This window comes from Engraulis encrasicolus, chromosome 8 (assembly GCF_034702125.1).
Source record: "Engraulis encrasicolus isolate BLACKSEA-1 chromosome 8, IST_EnEncr_1.0, whole genome shotgun sequence".
Taxonomy (NCBI): domain Eukaryota; kingdom Metazoa; phylum Chordata; class Actinopteri; order Clupeiformes; family Engraulidae; genus Engraulis; species Engraulis encrasicolus.
The window spans coordinates 55,457,401-55,472,400 of NC_085864.1; the positions used below are offsets into that span (position 1 = coordinate 55,457,401).

Here is a 15,000-nt window from a genome sequence, read left to right on the forward strand (position 1 = left end):
CCCAGAGGTTGCCGGTTCGACTCCCGACCCGCCAGGTTGGTGGGGGGAGTAATCAACCAGTGCTCTCCCCCATCCTCCTCCATGACTGAGGTGCCCTGAGCATGGTACCGTCCCACCGCACTGCTCCCCATGGGGCGCCACTGAGGGCTGCCTCCTTGCACAGGTGAGGCATCAATGCAAATTCGTTGTGTGCAGTGTGCACTTGTGCTGTGGAGTGCTGTGTCACAATGACAATGGGAGTTGGAGTTTCCCAATGGGCTTTCACTTTTCACTTAAAGTGCATATCGCAGGTTAATTTATTTCCTTTTCCTTATTGGGAATTAAAAATGACATAACTACGAGTCATGTGACATGCTTTGGGGTATCTCAAAGCGAAATTTAGTGTTTTAGTAGAAACTTTCAATAACGATTGCAGCGGCCTGCGGCTCCAAGCCAACGAGAGTGTGTGACGTCACGCGAGGCCAAAGTTCTGGCTAGTCCACCAAGACAGACACTGGAAGCAGACTTCAACTCACCTTGTAGCATCGCCGCTAGCCAGTGTCAGAGTGATAGCCAGCAATATATAGAGTCAGTGTAGAAAATGGTTAACAAGTGTGCTTGTGGTGGTTGCTCAAACAGCCCTATCACAGGGCACAGGGTTCACCATTTCCCCACAGACCGAGGTATTTTTAGAAAGTGGGTCCGGTTTATTCAGACAAAACGGGCTGACTTCACCGGCTCGTCCGTAACAAAAAACACCGTCGTTTGCGAAATTCATTTCAAAGAAGACGATTATCGTCCTGAAGACCTCAGGATGTATTCCATGGGGCTGAAGGACAAGGCGTTTGTCAGGCTGGCTGTGGATGCAGTACCATCTGTACATCGACAAGGTGGTAGTTCAAGTGCCCCCCCAGGACGTGCTGTGAGCCGCAAGCGAGCGCTAGCTGAGGTAAGTGCCGCCCTTCTGATTATAGCTAGCTTTATTAGTCGTAGAGAGCTACGGGCTTCAAAGTATCGAGTGAAGTTAGGTCGTCAGCTGATAACCATTACGATGTGAATTCACTTTGGCACGTCTGATATGGTAGCTAATAAGCTGTAGTCCTAGTAGCAAATGTTGACCTAAAACTGCATAGTCAAATGGTTCACCACCTTGAACAGAGAGGTTGTAATGGTCTGTAAATCGACTAGTTCTACTATGATAAGCCAGTGATATCATTGTGGCCAAACAGTGTCTGTGTACGCTGATGTTTGTGTACATGTCTTTCTGTCAGCTGCTGACTGATCTCGAGGATGCTCGCGATGACGAAGACGAGACCTGTTCTACCGGATTCGGAACGCAATGCGACCTGAAAAAACCTGGGAGAGCATTTGGTATACATAGGCCTATACATTGTTATTCGTAGAGTTTGCTTTTTTAAAAGTCTGCAACTGAGTTACTCGGTGAAGTTACTGGTGTTGGAAGGAAAGTGTGTCCTTTTGCCAACTACAACAACCCTGTGTTCCTTTCACAGCTGTACAGGTAGACACTAGGCCCAAGATGGTCAGTGTGGGCACACAAACCCTCCCTATGGTCACTCTCCCAACAGCCCAAAGTCCTCATCTGATTGAGGAAGACCTGGAGTCCTGCAGTGAGGAATCTTGGATTCCAGATGAAGAGGAAGAGGGAGGCACATCTGAGGAAGAGGAACCATATGAGGCTCTACCGTCTTCTGAAAGGTTCGAAAACTAATAGGCTACTGTGTATCCATTGCTTTACAAAAAAAAGTGTGTGTGTGACCGTGACCATCCTTAATTCTTACAGTAGCACAGACAAATTCATTGTGTGCAAGGAGGAGCTGATGACCTTGTTCCGAACCTGCCCCGCCTGTTGTGAGCCGTGTTATGGGACTATTGTGCAGCAGGCAGGGACATTTCTGCAAATAAAGCAGGTAAGGCTCTGTTTAAATTCAGCCTGCAACATGCCACTGACTGTATGCTGTAATTTGAAGATACATTCAAGCAGACTAATTTGGTCTGTCTATCTGTGTCTGTCTTGCCTGTTTTTAAATATGGTCTAGGTCTGTGGGTGTGGCTTTCGGCGCTCATGGCAAAACCAACCTATGTTGTATCGCAACATGCCTGCCTGCAACCTTATGCTGAGCGCTGCCATACACTATTCAGGTTGTTTGGCCACCCAAACATTGAGGATGCTACAGCTGTTTGGGCTGCAAGTGATCACCCCCAGCACATACTTTCGCCACCAATTAAAATACACCATCCCAGTTGTCATCCAGTTCTGGAGAGAAGAGCAGGAGAAGGTGCTGAGTGACCTCCGGGCCCTGGATGGTGGCCTTATTTTGGCGGGTGACTGCAGGTAATATTGGTTTGAATGTGATATGTCATTTCTTCCTGTTTGATGTTATATTCTACCAAAACCTTGAATGTTGTCTCATTCATTATTTTTTCATTTCTAAACATCTCTAGGTCTGATTCACCAGGACACTGTGCGAAATATGGGTCCTACAGCCTTATTGAGGAGCGACTGAACAAGGTGCTCGATGTCCAGCTTGTCCAGGTAAGATTGATAAAGACATGGAGTCGTTGAAGGGGAAGTGGTACAATGTATAGCATGTGTGTAATCCCCTGCCCAATTACACAGTGTAGTTATGTCTTTTTTACCTCCTTCACTCTGCCATTCTACTCTGCACACTTCTTCCTATGTTATGCCACAGAGTTCTGAGGTGCCTAACAGCAACTGGTGCGAGCTTGAGGGCCTGAAGCGCAGCATCCAACTTCTTTCTGCCAGGGACCTGACCATAGCAACACTGGTCACTGACAGGCATCGGCAGGTAAATACAACAAAATGTATAGTGGTGTCTGATGTATCAATTACACTGAGGCTGAAAGATGATTTTTTAATGTTCAATCTCTACTGAATAGGTTGCCAAATGGGTGAGAGAAGAGCTTTGCCCCAAGGGAACAAAACATTTCTTCGATGTCTGGCACGTTGGGAAAAGTGTGTATCTATTCATATATTTGAGATTACTATCTTGAGGCAGCTGTTATTGTTATACATCACTTGATATTGTCATTCTTGTAATCCAGGTCTGGGGAAGGCATTGGATTCGGCTGCCAAAGACAGGAAGTGTGAGACGATTAAGCTGTGGAGGCCGGCCATCGTCAACCACTTGTACTGGACGGCAGCTTCCACCCCAGACGGCAACGGAGATCTTATGGAGGCGAAGTGGACCAGCCTTGTCAACCATGTGCAAGACATCCATGAGCACGACACTCCAGCCTTCCCAACGTGTGCCCATCCCCCTCTGGAGGGCGAACATCGCGACAAAGAGTGGCTGGAGCCAGGTACATATACACTATGGTCACCATGTTCTACAATTATGCTTGCTCTGTCACTGGATTTCAGGTAAACGTGCTGGGGGGTTGTAAGGTTAACAAAACTACACAATCTTTCCCTCTCTCTCTTTCTCTCTCTCTCTCTCTCTCTCTCTGTTTGAACTGTTCCTTGCAGGTTCACCTGAAGCAATAAAGCTTGAGAATTTGGTTACCAAGCCGGGATTTCTGAGGGATGTGAGGCAGCTGTCTCCGAAACACCAAACCTACTCACTGGAGGCGTTCCACTCCCTTGTCATTCATTTCGCCCCAAAGCACACAGGATTCTCTTTCCTCGCGATGTACAGCAGGTCAGTTCCTGGTTATAACAATGCTTCAGTGAATTCTATCATACATGTTTAAGTTCTATGTTAAAGATGTGTTTTTGAATGTTATTGTGTAGACTTCTCTTGGCTGCTATACACTTTAATTACAATGGCAACCGGGAGCAGGCACGAGGAAGTAATGGTGAGGAGCTGTTCGCAGTACAGTATCCGCGATTCCGGAAAGGCGAATGCGTTGTGCGGCCTATCAAAGAGAAGGCGTCGTATGGTAAGAACTGTTTTACTATTAGTGTTATTTTTTTGACATCTGTATTCACTGGCATTGTTACCTTAATTAACATTTAATAACCTAGTTAAAATCTGCATGTTGCCATAATTATTTCCACAGACTATGCAACTGCACTAATGGAGTCCCTGCAGGCGAAATACAGCGTGTCACCCAAGGGTCTGCGAGAGTTTAGTGCAGAATTGCGCGGAACTGCACCTCTTCCCCTTGCCAAAACTTTCCCCAAAATCCCAAAAGAGGAAGCTGTTGCCCTGTACCTTCAGCACAAGTCAAGATTTAATAAATAGTTTCAATTGATTTCAAATACCAGATTTTAGTGATGGTTGTCTAATGTTTTTAATCCATTTTCAATTGCTTTCACTGACAGACATGGCCCACTGGTGTTTTGGTAAGATCCATTTATTTCAGTTGTTAGATGTGCCTTTCTTTCTGCCTCCTTTCTCTGACTTGGTGGTGGGAACCTATATCTGTTAATTTTGCATGCTGCCTGCTGCGCTTAGAGTTAACTAACTAACCCTGTTGTGCCTTTAATTCATCTTTTTGCCATTCTCTCTCTGCCATCACAAATGTGTTCCACGAATGGTTATTTTGCATGCTGCTTGCTGTGCAATTATTTAACTTGAGTCTTTGTGCCTTTCAATGCCTGTTAATTTTGCATGCTGCTCGCTGCACCAAGGACTATTTCTTTAAGGCGATGGTTTACTTTCCTTCTGCCTGTCTATCTGCCTACTAATTATGTGTGCCCAACTGTTAATGTTGCCACCGGGTGTGTCAAAAATTCCTTCAGGTGTTGGTTGGTCTTTCATTACCTCCGCCAAGGAGCTTATGTTTTCAGTAGCATTGGTTTGTCTGTCTGTCAAAAGGATAACTAAACAAATCATTAACAGATTGGCGTGAAATGACCAAAAACTAGACAAAACGATTCAACAAAAATTAGGGTGTAACCACAGCCTGTATGCTTATGTTTTATCTCAGTTGCTTGTCACTGTGCCAAGTGTGTGTGTGTGTGTGTGTGTATAAGAGCAAACAATTGGTGGACCCCAGGTAAGGCTAAATTTGTTGCGTTCATGCTAACCCTGCTTTCTTTCCAGATTTCAATCAATATACTGTCCCTGTGTTAAATAAATACACTTTCAATAAACTAAACTATTGATTTTGAAAAAATCGTGCTTCCTGTGTGATATATTTTGATGGTGTTAGAAGTTTATTGCAACATTTTCAGTCCAAATTGGGCCATTGAAATCCATGGAATGTCTGTCCGTGTTCACCCTGGAACTGCCTCCTGATGGCTGACACAATGCATGCAGGTAAGGGCCGTCTGATATGCCGGCCCAGGACTCCATATGCCCACCGTATGGCCTGCCTGTAGGCTGTATAACGGTATTGTCTAGGAATAAAAGAGAATGCTTGGTGTTTGCTTTTATTACAGGGATCTCACACATTATTTCTAATGGGGCAGTGAAGGTGCAAGAGCAATACCCTAACAGTAGGCTACAATGTATCCACTACAGTCAACTATGTAAAAAAAGCACCTTCATTCAAATGAGTTCATGCAATGCCAGTAGTATTTCTAATTGAGCAGTGAAGGTGCAAGAGCAATACCCTAACAGTAGGCTACAATGTATCCACTACAGTCAACTATGTAAAAAAAAGCACCTTCATTCAAATGAGTTCATGCAATGCCAGTAGGCTGCAGTGTTATTAAAACAATTTGTTTGAACGTACTCGTTTATGGTGATATTCAGAGGGCCATGCTCCTGCCTGAAGTGGCTATATGCTATCTTCAGCACAAATGGATTCAGGCAGCATGCCTCAAAGCCAGGGTGCTGTGTCGGGCAAAGTAGGGTTGGTGGGCGTGGAGTAGGGATGGCGAATTTTTTTAAATATCTTAACCGGTTACTGAGACTCATTAACTGGTGGTTAACCGGTTAACCGGCAATCTTAAATGATATAACGTTCGCGTGCCTGATGGGCACAGCACTGAATTTTTACATTTTATTTTTCACATAAGCCTTTCTTTTTGCTGCTCAGACAGGACCTGTCATATCCAGCCAGTGTCGCCAGATGGAAAATGCTGAATTATCATACCAAAACCTCAAAATTATAGTTTTTGGGAGGAAATCATTATTATAATTATTATTACCGGTTAACCGGTGGCAGAAAATTTAACCAGTTATCATTGATCCGGTCGACTATCGGTTAACCGGTTACCGGTTAACATCCCTAGCGTGGAGACAAGTCTTCCACCAGAGACACAAACGCCCCCACCTCCCTACAGCAGACGCTCTCAACGGTGGAGTCCATAAGTTGACAGTATCCGCACGAACACCTGTCAGACACAGCAGGGCAACTACTAAGCGTAGGCTACTGTAATGTGGTCTCTGTTTTAGTAAGTGCGGACATCGTCCGCCCATTAGGGGTATGGCAAACAACAGCAGACAACACGCATTCACATATCTGCATTTATTCTGTTTATTTTGTTCACTTTGTGCCTGATGTTGGCGACTTTGTATCTGCTGGTGTCGTTGCAGCTGGTACTCGATTGTAAATGGCTTTGGTAAGCGTATGCCAAACGTTTCCTAGTGCAATGTAGCCTAATGTGACATTTTAACTGCAGTACGAGAGACAGTAACAGCAAGTGCTTGGCCAAGTACCGGTAAGTGAACAGGCGAACCAAAAGCATTTTGTCAGGTGGACGACGTAGCCTAATCATTGTTGGTGAAAGATTGACACTTTCGTCTCTTGCAGTGATGCAACGTAGATATCCGTTCTCGGGTCGTACCCTAGGCCTGCTTGTAGCTAATTTTCAGGGCATTGCAATTTAGCGGCTTAGCTTACCAGGACATATTGGTGAGTCTCCACTTATTTTCCTCCGCCCAAGCATTGGAGAGAAGCTGCGGGCTGGAGATTTTGTGATTTTCCTGCCCCCTAGTGGTTTGTCTACGAGGTTCAAAGTTATACGGCTCTGGACCGTCATATTCCTCAGAACCAAGTTTTGTCACCTCGTCGTTAGCTGCTGCCATTTCGCGTTTTTATTTTCGCGGCTTCCTAACTCCAGTAAAGAAGTAGAACGTTCACTCATGGCCTCGCCTGACGTAGTCGCCAGGTTACAGTAGAAACCCACATTTGCCACAACAAACAACAAAAATCGTTGTTTAAAATCGTTTTTGGAGGGACTTATATGTGTGGATCATTTATTGAATACAGTGTGTACACATTGATCCAAAGTAGTGTTTAACCTGCGATATGCACTTTAAATAACAATAAGAGAGAGAGAGAGAGAGAGAGTTTGCGCGTGTGTGTGTGTGTGTGTGTGTGTGTGTGTGTGTGTGTGTGTGTGTGTGTGTGTGTGTGATTATGAGTGAGAGAGAGAGAGAGACAGAGAGAGATCAGCCCATTTTGGACCAGTTATTGCTCTCATGCTTTTTCAAAGGGAAATGCCATCCCCAGGTCAAAATAAAGGAGTGAGAGTTGAGAGGTTGAAGAGACCGCCATCCCCAGGTCAAATTGTCTAGTCACCAAAGTTAAAGGAATGAGAGTTGAGAGGTCAAAGAGGCCGTTCCTCTTACCTTCTCTATGGTGAAGTTGCTGGTGCCATTGATCAAAGTCTCCTTCAGTTTGTAGCTTGTGGCATACTGAAAGAAAAAAAACAACATAGACGGTGTAATCAGGCTTTGCAACTCCTCATTTAATGTGCAAAACAACAAGTCGCTTAATGAAGGTCAGTAGACTGAAATGCCATAATTAGAACTTTGCAAATGAGAACAGTGTGCTGAAATGTTGACGCTTTGCATCTCATACGTAGAAGGCATCTGACCAAAGCAGTTTCTCAAAAGAGAGTTTGTTAGCCTGTTAGCAACTTCCGTAGTTGCCGATGGGAAAATGCATTGAAAACAACAAAGTAGCTAATGTAGTAAGCAACTTTGGTTTTGAGAAATTCACCCCAGATGGTTCAGTAGTAAACCAAGTTCAGTTAACTTCAGGTAAATCATTTAATAGAACGGAGCCTGCAGTCTAATAACATTACATTTCACTTAGCTGACGCTTTTATTTGTTCAAAGCGACTTATATTACAACTATTATTTTTAAGGGTATTGGTTACAGTCCCTGGAGCAATGTGGGGTTAGGTGCCTTGCTCAAGGGCACTTCAGCCATGGATGGAGGTGTAGGGAGAGGGATTCGAGGGGATTCGAACCGGCAACCCCTATATTGAAAGACCAACTCTCTAACCACTAGGCCAGTGGTTCCCAACCTTTTTCTTCAGGGACCCATGTTTTTACTATTGTAAGCTTTGGTGACCCAACCACGCGAGCGCCCGCACGAAACGGAGTCACAAGATGCCCTCTGTTTCCTGGGAAAACTTATTTTAGTTATTTTATTCCTCAATTCTTCTTTGGTCAAATATAGAATACATGTTTAATGTAGCACTTACAATTTGCTGCTTCTATGCATGTATTAGTTAAATGCTTTGTCATTTAGGCTAATCATCATGGGCTATATATTTCAAATGAAACCCCTTAAAATTAAGAGGGCTCCGCGACCCCCTGTGGATCTTTGGCGACCCATAAGTTGGGTCCCGACCCATAGGTTGGGAACCACTGCACTAGGCCACGGCTGCCCTAATAAAAAGGGTCTGAATTCACTTCAGGCGTCATTTACTAATGAAAATTAGGTGAATTCAGGCACTTTTATTAGAACAAGGTTTCCCAAACTGTGGTGCGCTCACCCCGCGGAACAGATTTATTGCAGTGTCGAGGTCACCATAATCTGGCATACTACTGACAACAGCTTTTTGGGAAAAAATAACTTCAGACCCTGCATATCCTTATTGTGGCCAACAACAACAGTCACAACAATGGCAGAAGGAAGCCGCAGCATTTTCCCAATGCCACTAACAACCATGAAACGGCCTCGTTTAGTATTCTGCCAAGGACTTTTGTACCGTTTGTTTTCACAACACTCAGAATTGAAATGTTCTAAAAGCGCAGCGGTTACAAAGATAACATTTTTGTGCGCCGCTCTTCCGAACTCCTCAGCACCACATAGCAGGTCTATGACGTCGTTTGGAAGAGAGCTGTGCAATTGTGGGTCGTGCCATATGATTAAGAACAAAAACACGTGGGAAGAAAAAGCAAAAACAAAATGAAAATGAATTAAGTGAAAACTTCGCTGAACTCACCGACTGGAATGCTGCAGACACCAGGTTGCTTGGAAAGATGTTCCTGCAAAAGATAAACAAAAAGAAAAGAAAGAAAGTTTAATTTATTTTGTTTAGCTGAAACCGGGACCATGTACAAGAGTATCAAACACCAGCAGGTAATTGGAGTGCTTCACGGTCTTCAGATGAAGGCCTGATGAAGGCCATAAGGGCTGAAGAGCGTAGGCATTGCAGCCAAATAAAAAAAATAAAAATAGCAACCTTGAGTGTTTCAGCATCTGTCTACCTGGACCAAGTACAAGAGTAATTGGTAACAAGACTTTGGTGTCTTCTGTAGTGAAATGGTGTCTTCTGTAGTGAAATATTCATTGAACTTAACCATCATTGAAATCATCATTGAAACATCCACTCTTTTAACCATCATCAGGTCAGGTGCATGGCACCACTCTTACAACATGCAGTGCAAACCACTTTGATATAGGAACCAGGGTGACATTTGTTGCAGCTGTTACGACGGGAGAGGTCAGTACATTTAGATAAGATGCGACACGACCACATGACTGATCTCATTCCGCCACAGGTGAGGGGTAAAGCATTGGGCTTGTTCGTGACGACGCAGTAAAGATTTTTGCTAGGCAGTGGGCATGCGCACTTTGCCAGTTTGATGCATTGTGGTTAGAAAATGCCCATTGCCTAGCAAAAATCTTACTGCGTCGTCACGAACGAGCCTATTGGTTTGGTCTGAGACCGCCCATATAAGAACAGGTGCATGACAACAATAGAGGTCAAGGATCACACCCGAGGTCACAGGATGAGAGCCTGTGAGTGAGAGATACACACCCTGTGAAGGAATTTTGTTGCTGGAGGAAGAATGTGGTTCCTGGAAGACAACTAGACCTGAAACTTGGTCTGAAAGAGCTACTGAATGTGTACCAGTCGCTCGGGCTAACCGACATGGAGTCATGGTTTGGGCTGGTCGCTTCACATGAACTGCGTTCCAATATGCGACCTTACCTCCTCCACTTGTGCTTGTCTCCTCGTACCAGGAAGTAATATGTCATGATGACATCACTGACAACAGCATTATATTTTAATATCTTGCAAAAGCTCAATTGTAGAGTCTTTTTCTCATTTCCAACTGGGATGGTGAATGAAAAACAGTCCCTCAAAAGTTGTTGTGGCTAGGCTGACAGCTGGGAAAGTTTATCGTTTTCTCCACGAAGGAGGGGCCAGGAGGCGGGACGAGGAGACAAGCACAAGTGGAGGAGGCAAGGTCGCATATTGTAACGCACTCATGGGTAAGCTAATGCTAGCCTCCTTTTCTTGGGGTCAACTACACTACATGCAAACAGCATGCAATAGCATCTCACACATACAGTACATGCTGCCAAGTTGTTACACCACACGTAGCTTATGTTGGGATGGTGATAATAGGAATAGGTCGAGCCATGTAACACAGCAGAATTATGCAAGGCGGCGGCATATTCATTAAGGAGCTTAGGCCCACCCCAAATGTACAGTAGGCAAGTCACCAGACCTAGGGTGCATCCCAATATGTGACCTTGCCTCCTCCACTTGCCTCCTCCACTTGCTTCTCGTCATGATGACATCACTGACAACAGCATTATATTTCAATATCTTGCAAAAGCTCAATTGTAAAGTCTTTTTCTCATTTGCAATTAGGATGGTGAATGAAAAACAGTCCCTCAAAAGTTGTTGTGGCGAGGCTGACAGCTGGGAAACTTTATCTTTTTCTCCACGGAGGAGGGGCCAGGAGGCGGGATGAGGAGACAAGCACAAGTGGAGGAGGCAAGGACACATATTGGGATGCACCCCTAATCTCCCTTGTGATAAGCTCTGGTGGTAACAAGGCAAACTGCAGGGGGGTCGAAGACAGAACCTTGAACATGTTTTCATAACCTTTCCATAATATTGTTAGTAGCAATATTCACTTCAACGAGTAATGCCTTTACCTTTCCTGTGATTTACATTAAAGTTAAGCAAAAAATATGTCTTCGCATTTGGAAAATGGGAGATGGGAGATAAGGGGTTGCGAAAATATTCTTAGGTCAAAAAGGGGGTCCCCAGCAGTAAAAGTTTGGGAACCACTGTATTGTTCTGTATATTTCCTATCCTAGTGTGTGTGTGTGTGTGTGTGTGTGTGTGTGTGTGTGTGTGTGTGTGTGTGTACTGTACTTCACACAAAAAAACCTAACCCTTCTTTGCATCTGCATTTGTTGTTCTGTTTATTCTGTATATTTATATTATTTTCCTGTGGACTTTGTATCTGCTAGTGATGCTGGCTATGATTATGTCGCTGTTTGTTAGTCGCTTTGGTTATAAAGCGTCTGCCAAATGCAATGTAATGTAACGTAATGTAATGTTTGCAAGTCTCGGGCCTCCATTCTCCTACTCCTAGTAGTGTGGCCTTTCTTTCCTTCACATCCTCTGCAGCCTTGCACTACTTGTGGCGCAGCGGGCAGGGCAGGGCAGGGCCAATGCCGTAACAGTAAGGTTGACTGTAATCTAATCCAATGCTAATCTAAAACAATAGAGCCCTTTGTTGCCACGTGCTGCGATCCCCTGGTCTGGTCTGCAGGCACATGAACGCCAGCCGAGCGCAGAGCCGGAGCCGGAGCAGAGCCAGCCCTCAAGGTCATGGAGGGCGCGACGACCTCTAACCACATTACCAGGAAAACAAGCTGTGAGCCAACGCACTTAGCAGCTACGTGATGATAAAAAAAAAGATGGGGGGGAAAAAAAAGTTTACATTGAAATAGACTTCAAAAGACCTTCTTTGTATTGTGACTAAATATCTTGCTTGTTCCCTTTTCTATATCTTATGTGATTAGGGATGCATCGATACTGATACTGGTATCGGTACCGGCACCCGATACTGCTCATTATACTCCTACTTGTACTCGTCAAGCACTTGCCGATACCAGGAACGATACTGCTATTACAAAAAAAACGATGCAACGTGCCACGTTCTGTGGACTTGAAAGCAGCATGGGAAAAAAGTGCCACCTTATACATTTACTAACATTCAAATCTACATGGAAATGGACAATAAAAATATCACAAGTGGAAAAAAACAAGTCCATGCATTTATTTTCATTGTATTTTGGTGGTAAAAGGTATCGGTACTCAGTATCGGCAAGTACACACATTAATGTACTCGTACTTTTATCGGTTTTCAAAAAAGTGGTATCGGTGCATGCCTTCATGTGATTTATATGTTCTATTAGCATAGGAAGCCTGATCAGGGACTGGGGTTGCAAATTAGCCACCTGGGAGGCTATAAACCAAGATGCAGATGTGCAGAGGCAGCAAATTTGAAAGAAAGAATATAAAATCTAAATGCATTTCAAAGTCAAACCAAGGTGATTGTTATTGTTAACCTCTACAGACAGAAGAAACATGTTCAGACTGCATATGCTGCAGGAGAAATCCCAACTTCAGGAGACCAAGTCCTACAGCAGTTAAACTACTCAGTTCAGGAGACCCCAAGTCCTACAGCAGTGCAGAGGTTAAATCCCCCACTCTACACATGAGGCCAGACCATGACACTGGGGAGACATCAATCACCAACTAACTGCCAAAAACACTCACGCATGCACGCCAACCTCAGCTGCACACACACACACACACACGTGCGCACGCAGACACACACACGTGCGCACGCAGACACACACATGTGCGCACGCAGATATACACACGCAGACACAGACACAGACACGCACACACACACACACGTGCGCACGCAGACACGCATGAAGACACATGCACACACACACACACACACCTTGATTCAACACGCACACAAACGTGCAAGCACACACACACACGTGCTGATCTTAGCTCTGCATGTTTTCAGCCAGTCCCCAAAGGAGTGATCTGTGGGATGCGGTTTGGACAGATGGACATGGTGCCAAAATCCCAAAGATGGAATTTCTCCCTCCCCCACGCTAACGCACATTTAGAACTCAACAAGCTTTCACAAACTTTCTCCCTCCCTCCACACGCACACATTAATAACTCAACGAGGTTTCACAAACTTCTCCCTCCCTCCCCCTCATGTTCCTTTACAGCAGTGTTTCTCAAAGTGTGGTCCGGGGACCACTAGTGGTCCGCGACAGAGCTCAGGTGGTCCGCAAGGGGATTTCTACTTTTCCAAGACAAGCTAGGAGTAGGCTATATTTGTGACATTATTTCAAAGGCATGCATAGCTGTCATATTTTCACCACAACAAGACAGGCATGTAATGTGAATTAATGTGAATTACCGGTAAGTAATCTGCATCGAAATCAGCAGTGTCAAATTAGCACCCGTCAACTGTCAATTCAGTTGACAGGTGGTCCCTGAACATTTTTGGGAAGGCAAAGTGGCCCTGGGCCTGAAAAAGTTTGAGGAACACTGCTTTACAGCATTTATAACTCTGTGTCCCGACAATATTTAGCAAGCTACAGTACATTTCCAATTTGGGCTAGCTGGCGTGGATGGACGAGCATCACTGAGGTGAAACACTTGCCAGCTGTAGCCCCTTACCAGAGAGAGTAGAGAGAGAGAGAGAGAGAGAGAGAGAGAGGTTCCATTGGCCCATTGTTTCCGGGTTCTATTATTGCAAGGGGGAGGAGAGGGGGGGGGGGGGTCCCCCTTTAAGCCAGGCTCAAACTACACGACTAGCGATTGTGTGTCCGATTTTGGCGTCGGGGCGCACCGCACACTAGAAGAGAATCGCAACTGTCAATCTTGTCGCTGCTCGCAGCCACCGAGACAATGCCCGACGTTCTATTTCCAGTCGCAAATATCAAACAGTGTTTGATTTCTACGATTTGCGATCGGCGACTCTTTGAGCTGCCAAAGTTCTATCTTAGAACGTCGCTCACGACGAGGAAATCTTCCCCGACAATCGCTTGCGATGGTCCTGGGGGGTAACGTTCCAGCGATTGTCGTAAGGGGGGTTTTCAGCCGAGAATCGGCGCGATAGTCGTGTAGTTTGAGCCAGGCTTTAGACAGAGCTAGGGACTGTTCTATTCAATGCTAGGAGTATTATGACACGCCCCTTCAGGCAGACCGGAACCTGTTCATGTTAGGTGCCCATAGCAACCTATTACATTGGCATATCTCTATATAAGCCTACTTCAAGAATCTCTGCCGGAACCTGGTCATGTTAGGTGCCTATAGCAACCTATTACATTGGCATATCTCTATACTTAAAGAATCTCTGCTTTACTGTATAGATGGACGAGTATCACTGGGGTGAAACACTTGCCAGCTGTAGCCCCTTAACTTACTTCCTGCAGATGGACCCGTCGACGGGCATATTCACCCTTTCCTGAAAACACTCAACTACATCATAACAACATTGCTATGACAATGTAGAGAGTTTTAAGTAGCCGACTTGGTAATGAAGTCAAGTATTTCAGCGTACTTGACCATTTTGTTGACAGCAAGGTTATAACATACTCTAGGCTTTGCACTAAAGGCCAGGGTTAACTTAAAGCTGAAGACGCATAGTAGGCAGGCAGGCAGGCGGACAATAGGGTTAAAGCTGTAGGCACACAAGTGGGCAGACAAGCCATGGCGGTCATGGCTTTGAGGCTTGAGGCGGGCAGAAGTCATGAGTGGCAATGCTGTGAGGGACTGGCAAGTGGGGGGATTACATGACGTGCATGTCAGTGCTGTGTGTGTGTGTGTGGGGTGTTGAGGGTTTAGCACTAGAAAGCCCTTGACTGTCAGTGCTGTTGGGGGGGGAGGGGGGGTAGCACTAGAAAGCCCTTGACTGTCAGTGCTGTGGGGGGGTGTTGAGGGTTTAGCACTAGAAAGTCCTTGACTGTCAGTGCTGTGGGGCTAAGCTTATAGGCCCAGTCTTATGCCTACAGCACGGCGATAATCAGTGCAGTGAATCCCTGTGAATCCCT

The 15,000-nt window shown here is 45.1% G+C and overlaps 1 protein-coding gene across 1 annotated transcript in view; it reads right to left on the minus strand.

Moving 5' to 3' along the window:
- Positions 1–15,000, minus strand: part of slc1a5 (solute carrier family 1 member 5) — a 51,197-nt gene that overhangs the window by 8,925 nt on the left and 27,272 nt on the right. Inside the window, exons 2-3 of the mRNA XM_063205888.1 lie at positions 9,098–9,140; positions 7,488–7,553 (exon numbers count right to left, since the gene is read on the minus strand). Coding sequence (XP_063061958.1) covers positions 7,488–7,553; positions 9,098–9,140 — 109 coding nt within the window. The remainder of the gene's footprint in view (positions 1–7,487; positions 7,554–9,097; positions 9,141–15,000) is intronic.